Source organism: Chironomus tepperi, unplaced genomic scaffold, assembly GCF_022539635.2.
Source record: "Chironomus tepperi strain 1889 unplaced genomic scaffold, CSIRO-AGI_Ctep_v1 contig_448, whole genome shotgun sequence".
NCBI lineage: Eukaryota > Metazoa > Arthropoda > Insecta > Diptera > Chironomidae > Chironomus > Chironomus tepperi.
The window spans coordinates 77,402-85,268 of record NW_027226570.1 but is presented as its reverse complement, the minus strand read 5'-3'; the positions used below and the strand labels follow the sequence as shown (position 1 = coordinate 85,268).

At 29.7% G+C, this 7,867-nt stretch overlaps 2 protein-coding genes across 2 annotated transcripts; both read right to left on the bottom strand.

Annotated features, from left to right (window-relative positions):
- Window positions 1–1,609: 1,609 nt before the first annotated feature.
- Window positions 1,610–2,668, bottom strand: LOC139098576 (very long chain fatty acid elongase 7-like). The gene is made up of 4 exons (XM_070650799.1): window positions 2,549–2,668; window positions 2,280–2,468; window positions 2,079–2,214; window positions 1,610–1,938 (listed from the first exon to the last, which is right to left on the bottom strand). Exons 1-4 carry the CDS (start codon window positions 2,645–2,647, stop codon window positions 1,610–1,612), a joined length of 753 nt encoding a protein of 250 aa, XP_070506900.1. The 5' UTR covers window positions 2,648–2,668.
- Window positions 2,669–3,498: 830 nt separating this feature from the next.
- Window positions 3,499–5,995, bottom strand: LOC139098567 (very long chain fatty acid elongase 7-like). The gene is made up of 5 exons (XM_070650789.1): window positions 5,565–5,995; window positions 5,120–5,260; window positions 4,641–4,829; window positions 4,443–4,578; window positions 3,499–4,378 (listed from the first exon to the last, which is right to left on the bottom strand). Exons 1-5 carry the CDS (start codon window positions 5,766–5,768, stop codon window positions 3,849–3,851), a joined length of 1,200 nt encoding a protein of 399 aa, XP_070506890.1. The 5' UTR covers window positions 5,769–5,995; the 3' UTR covers window positions 3,499–3,848.
- Between the last annotated feature and the right edge of the window lie 1,872 nt (window positions 5,996–7,867).

Here is a 7,867-nt window from a genome sequence, read left to right as displayed (position 1 = left end):
ATTTGTGTCACTCGGGTTGAAAGATACAGAAAATACTTGCAAAAAGTCCTATGTTAAATAATATGAATTTAAAATGTTTATTCTTATATATTCCTTAACCTAATTAAAGTTTGAATAAAGAGATTACATGCTAGCGTGTTAGGAAGGCTTTAACCAGTGGTGGAGATCGTTTTAGTTTTCGCAACACTACTTGTAGGTTAGCCTCAAACGAAGTTGTCTACGACAAACGGTTCATAATATTTTCGAAAATTTTTGACGACATAAAGGTTGTCGACCACTGCCTTAAACTTAGCAAATATTAACATCTTATCTTACTTACCTCCAGAAACATTTTGTTCGTAGTTCTAGAAAAAACCCATACCTATAATTTACGTGCTTTATTACGCCAAAAAATGACCACCATTGAACTATTAAATGTAGTATGCTGCTTAATTTCTTCATCAAATTATTAATAAGCAGTGTTAATTCAATTAGAACAAGATATTGAGTCGATGGTAAAAGAGTTAAATAACCGTGAAATGTAAATATTTTAAACCCATCATACTGATCATTATACTGTATTGAAATTGGATTTTGCTTTAAGATTGAATTGTTTACTTAGCAGATTTCATGTGAATAAATGTGTAAGAAAGTCAACTTCCATGAAATGCTAGTTTTCAAATTATCCAGCTGACATTAAAATGTAATGTATATGACGACATTGATTGAACATTGAAAATTAGTCAGCAATATTTTACAGAAAATCTTGTTTTTAATGTACAGAATCCTCAATAAATTAGCTTGGAAACTGCTTTTAATTATTTTGGTATTTAAGTTACTTCCTAGTTGATTCTTATCTATTTTTTTTTCTACCCGAGCGACACAAATGAAGTCAACACAAATGTGTCGCTCGGGGTGTCAATATAAATTCTCGTAAATTTTTTTCCTAGTTTCCCGATACTCCTTATATGGAGTATGCTTTTTGTGTAAGGAATTGGGATTCCCATAGTACTTGGGTATTTATCTCTTTTTTCATAAATCACATCATAGTCTGTTAGGGTTTTTAAAATAAAAACGTTTAGTTTATTTAATTAACTTAAGTTTAATTAACACTTTCATATTAATAAGTTCACACGTTATACTTTCTTCAATTTTCTCGCGGAAGTGTTATTTAATTGACTGTAAATATAGTGCAAAGTAGCTGAAAAAGCTCATCACATTAAAACAAAACAAAACATGCAACATTGTTGAACTTGAAAATATTAAAGCATTAACACAAGTATCAACATCATATGGCTTGCTATAAATGAAAATGCGAACAGTTTTGTGTGTAGTAAATGCTGACAAGTTCAGTGTGGCTTAACATATGCATCAGAAAATACATTTAATTCGAAAGCTCTAAAAGCTTTTTGTATAATTTAAATACGTTGGGCTAATGATTGATAGACTTTACTGGACTTAACTTATTTATAGTTATTAATACTATATTTATAATATAAAGTGTCAGCAAGTGAAGTAAGCATGTCTGGATTAGAATTTTCCTTAATTACTTCACTTTATTGAATTTAAGCTAAATTTAAAATTACAAATTTAAACAAAAATTGACAGATTAATGTGTTAATTTATATTTTTATTGTTCCTTCCTTCGTGAATAAGTACGATTATAAAAATTGGCAAACAAAACTAAAAACAATACGGCATGTCCTCCGATAAAGTATACAAATGACATTGGGACATTACATGGATTGTCAAAAAGTAACTGCATGGAATGCAGCAAGACAAGAACAAATTGGATCATTTGAAGAATAGTCAAGTATTTCTTCCACCAAAGATATTTTTGCATTTCTGGTCCGATTGCTGCTATCATGTAGTAGGTGTACATCACGACATGTACGAATGTATTAAGGAATGCAAAGAATGTGCTGTGACCACCCGGCATGAATTTAACACCCCACCAAACTGTGAAAAATTTAAAGTGGATTAAAAATTTTGAATATTTTATGGCTGTTTACAAATGATGCTCAATTTATGGATGTCCAATAAAATCAAAATCTTGTTCTCATCATTTGTAAATAAACCACTAAAAACATTAATTTTACCACTAAATGGCATGATTCCATGATGAATAACGTGCAATGTTGACACTTGATCAAATCTTTTCCTTAATATGAAGAAGAATGTGTCAAAGAATTCGATAAATTTGCTGATGTAGTAAATGTAGCTGCCTCTAACCATCTGTAATTGAATGACATTTATTTAACTAATTTCTAAAATTAATCAGGTTGATATTCAGTACATACCCTCATTGCAAATTCATTTTGTGAAAAGTCAATTGGTTGACATCTCCAGCTATATCGTCCAAGCCATGAAATTCTACCTTCCTCAAAAAACAGATAAAAACTTAATACGGCTTGGAATAAGTTGTAAACTATTAAAGTCTTTCTCAGTTTGAATGGCTTCTGATTTTCCATTAACTTTGGTCCAACATTCTGAAATCATTATTAAGTCATTTTAGCATGACAAGTCTATTTACTGTCAATTTCTTTACACTTGACTCACTGGAACTTACCTTAACAATGTAAACATAAAATAGACACATTGTCATTGTTGGAAATGGAGAGGACATTAGGAACCAATCTGAAGTACGTTTATCTGAATGATTATCCATAAGGTTACGCCATGCTGAGTAGATATTGGCCTAAAATGATCAACCTTGACATAAATATTTGTATTATATTTTAAATCAGATTAAATTTTACCATTTTCACAAGACACAAGATCTATGTCCGTTATGAATCGAAGTTAATACCAGACTGTCTCAAAGATTCACCAAAAAAAATTGTCTTGATTTTATATGTATATCCAAAAAAGTATTATAATATGATTTTCACAAAAAGTCAAATTTTTGCTTATTTAGTTGCATGATGTATGTAAATTAGATGACAAACTACTCTAATAATGACTTGTATGTTCTCATGTAATTGAAGAACAAATGCTCAAAAATTTGGATTATCTGTCTTATAAACTTGGAATAGTTAGTCTTTTAGTGTGCAGAACAGTTAATCGACTAAATGGTAATGAAAAAGTCAACTCAAATTTTTATAAAGGTTTTTCTGCAAGGATTGCAATTTTAATCGTGGAAATGTGTATATGGATGTAGTTGTGTGTAGGGTATAGAATAAAAATCAATAGGGAGCTTCACTTATTACGTTACGCGAAAAATTTGGATTTATTGAATCGTAACAAAATCTCGACCTTATATGACCTTATACGATACCTTGATGGCAAGTTCATGACCTGTTGATGATTTGTTCTAACGTATTTTTGTCCACTCGGGTAAGTAATCAGTGAACAACCCTTATTAAAATTCTAAATTAATTTAATTTGATATTAAGAATTAAAAAACCAAAGTTTCAAATTTTACAAATAAATTCAAATTTATTAAATAAATCATAAAAACTCAAACTTAATATTTACAAAAAGAATGCCTTAATTCTACAATTTTTTAAAAATTTAAATAGAAAACTAACTCACTTGAATATTAAACTACGACCATTGTATAAATAATGCAGACAATAATAATAAGTCATGATTTTTTTGCAACATAAGTAAATTCATTAACTTATTAAAAAATTGCAAACCTAGTCACGTTTAACACACAAAAAATTCAGAATAAAATCACAATCTATGCACAGACTTAAGGACAGCGATACAAAAGTAAAACAATATTTTAAATTAAATAAAAAATTGATTACAAATTGTCGCATAAAATTTGTTCTATGTACATTAACCATTAGAGTATTACTAATCTGTCCCTAACATTTATCAAGCTGCTAGGGTACACAATGGCAAAAATCTAAAAAAAATTCTTAAAGTTCCTTTTTAAATTCTATAATTTCACTTTCTATTGAGTCTTTTCGACTTCCACAATTAAGCATATCAAATGAGTTTTTGATTCCGTTGAGTGTGCTGATTCCATTACTTTGATTGACTCCATATATTGAGTTGATGTCATTTCCGTTTATGGCTTTATAGCTATTCATTGCATTACCATTTACATCAGTAACATCTTTAACTTTGTTTTTAGGCTTATAAGTTTGTTTGTAGAAGTTTTTGAAAAGGAAAAAGAATAAAACGCCATGTCCACCGATCCAGTATGAAAAGACAATTGGATAATTGCATGGATTTGAGACAAATAATTGGAATGCATGAGATGAGATGCCACAGAATTGAATCATTTGAAGGATGGTCAAGTACTTCTTCCACCAAAGGTATTTTTGCATTTCTGGTCCAATTGCAGCCATCATATAGTATGTGTACATTATAACATGAATAAAGGTATTGAGAAATGCGAAGAATGTGCTGTGACCGCCTGGCATGAACTTGACACCCCACCAAACTAGAATTGATTAAATATATTTTATAATTCAATTGATTCATGATTTATTAAAGTCAAAACTTACCACTGAAAGGCATAATTCCATGATGAATGACATGAAGTACTGAAACTTGATCATATCGCTTCCTTAACACGAAGAAGAATGTGTCGAAGAATTCTGAGAATTTGCTAATATAGTACCACCAGCATACTTCCGCCATCTATAAAATTAACAAAATTTGTAAGAATTTTGCCTATTTAAAATTAAGGATGAGAAGCTTACCCTCATTGGAAATTCAGTTCTAGAGAAGTCAACCGGTTGACATCTCCAACTATAGTCATTAAACCATCCAGCCGAGGCATATTCGTAGAATAAATAGAAACTAATGAGAACTTGTAGGAAATTGTAAAATACAATTAGTGATCGAAGTTTGAATGGCTTTCTGCTTTCCATGAATCTTGGACCCAGCACCTGTAATTAAAAATTAAAATTAATTTACATTCTTGTTATAATTTTTAGCATAAAATCCTGCAATGTCATCTAACTAGCATACAATTATACAAATTTTAATTGCTAAGAACATGATTAATGCCCAACACTTTCATACAAATAATTTAATTATATATTCACATTAGATTTTCTTTCACCTGAAAGCAATTAACTGTATATTGTAATGCATTCATATGACATGTGCTTAGTCGCGTGATTTACAAAATTAATTAAATAAACAAAAAGTATATGATGTAGATTGATCAACAAACCTTGACAATGTAAACATAAGAAAAACATATCATGATTGTTGGAATCGGCGATGACATTAGAGGCCAATTTGCAACTCTTGGATCTGATAAATTATGCATTAAGTTATGCCATGTTCCCTGCATTTTATTTAATACTTCCATCTGTAAATTTAAAAAACAAACAAATTCAAAATATTAATTACGTAAATTCAATATAATTAATCATAGATTTGCTATATTAATTCATTCATATGAAATTTTTGTTTGTAAATTATTGACTTTTCTATTAATTGATTTGTTTACTTTAACATTTTAAGTTAATATTTGAACCTACGTATTTGCATAGCTTTATTAAAGTTGTCATAATATTATTTTTTTCTAAGAAAGTTTTGAAATTCGAGGCTGATTAATAACTATTTGGATTTTAAGAAACACTTAGTATTGCGTATTTAAAGTTTGTACTTACATCCCGAGTGACCAATCGGAACCTGCATCCGTTTGACAACCATTTGACAAAAAAGCATTTAATATTCCCTAATATTTCAAGAATAAAAACGGATAAAAACATTTTTTTGCATTGCATCTCGATCTCGACTTGCTTAATACTTGAGGTGATACTTGTAAATGATGAATAGTGCCTCACAAAAACAAATATACCCAAGAACTTCATTAAGGGTTTTTTTTGGGTCAGCTGAATTAATCGTCATTTACGTCAGTCATTTAAGGGCTTTTTCATAAATCATTCATATTCATCAATATTAAGCTTGAATGTTAATGTTTTTGAGAATTCTGCCTGAAAATCTGAATAATTTTGAATTAAACTAATTCTACTTTAAATTATGTTTATTTGATGACTCGTAACTCCTAGGAGCTGATTTATCGGAGTTTCACATATTTTTCCATTTGATGGCTTCTGAAGCTTCATGTCTAAACTCCCTTTATTTGAGTCACTCGTGATATTTTATGACAATTGTGATATTTAAGTAAATTATCAGGAAATATTGAAATGCATTTAAACTATTTGATTTTACTTAGATATTTTCAATTAATTTGCAGAACAAAAAATTATTTTATAAAGGAATGACTTAGCAAGAAAACATTAATTAGGCTGTGATATTGCAAATTAGAACCAGAACAAGAAATGAATTATTCAATTAAGTAAAATAAACAGGTTTTATTATAAAGTCTGTAATAAAAAGTAGTGCATGACATTAAAACTTGAAGCTTCAATATCTAATGACAATTTAAAAGGATGATTAGATTTATGGGACGATTAGTAGACCCTAGTCACATGCTCTCCATAGAATTTGTTTTTTTAAATTGCTATAAAATCGCAATTTTCCCTAGAAATCCTTAGTTACATGCTAAGTGAACGTCTCCTTTAAAGATTATTGTATCGACCACATCCGAATGATCCGGCCATTCCGGTTTTAATTACTTTAAGACTTTAAGATAAATGACAAAAAATAATAATGAACTTTAATCAGCAACTCATGAAGTACTTGTTGTGTCGAGAAAGGATAAATTGCCCTGAAGTATATGCCAAGAATTTTTTTGCTTGTTCAATTTGACCTTAGTTTGGTGATGTGAACATTTTGAAATGAAATTTGTTAAGCTATTTATCTCCATTTGGCTTAACCTCTCTTTTTCTTCTTCATATATCACAAGATCACAAATTAATAGTGTAATTTTTTTTATTTGTCTTCCTGCTCTGGACTATTCTATCTGGGGATTTCAATACCGGAAATGACATTTGAATGAAATGCCGGTATTCAATACCAATGTTAAGCATATTTTAATGTCGGCATTGAATTCCCTAATCCTATCTATACTCAATGACTTATTATAACACTTTTTCAAAGGTTATGGATCATTGGAATGACAATGAGTTCGGCAGTACTTTGTGTTCGGACACAATGTGGCAAATTGCATTTTTCGGAAAAATCCTTAAAAATTGGTCGATATCAGTTGTCACGTACCGTCAGGAACACTTCGCATCTTATCGTTAATATAGCGACGTAGCAGAACCCTAGCGAACACGTTGTATTGTCCGGGTCTCATTACTGAGTCATGAAGATCACTCAACATTTCACATACAAATTGTTAAGAGTTTATGGCGAATTATTATTGAAGAAGTGATTAAGTTGTTAAGTATAACCTTACTATTATTGCAATTTACATCACTTCTGCTCATTCTCATTTTGCTTTGATGTTGGTTTTATTAGAGTAGTGTGATATAGTTAGCAAGTTTTACCGACCGGAAGCTTACCCAAAAAGTATAAGTCTGTTAATCGATTCAAAATAAGGCACCACACCGGCGTGATTCTGGCTAGATGCTGGAATAAGTTCATATTCGAATCACGTGAGATGGCATGCCGGTCTGATGCCGGATTTCTGATTGATTAATCAATTATAAAGCTATTCCAGCATAGATTGTTTATCAGCCTCGATATTAGTTCTTAAGATATTGTGATGAAAATAAGAGTTGTTGCTTTTAAATTTAAGAGTTTAACCTTAAAGTTGATTTACAAAAGTCATAAAATTTAATAATTTATTTCCAAACAAAAACTTCATATGCTCTATAATCCAATGAAATTCATAGTAAAGTACTTACATTTTCTGAATGAAATTTTCACCTAAGTAATTTTTTTAATTAACAAGTAATAGCTTTATAGCTAATAAAACTGTATATTTCACTCAATTAGTAAAAACTTTTCTTGCGCACTTTCAACTTTTATTAACAATTTAAAATAAAAATTTGTTGAAAAA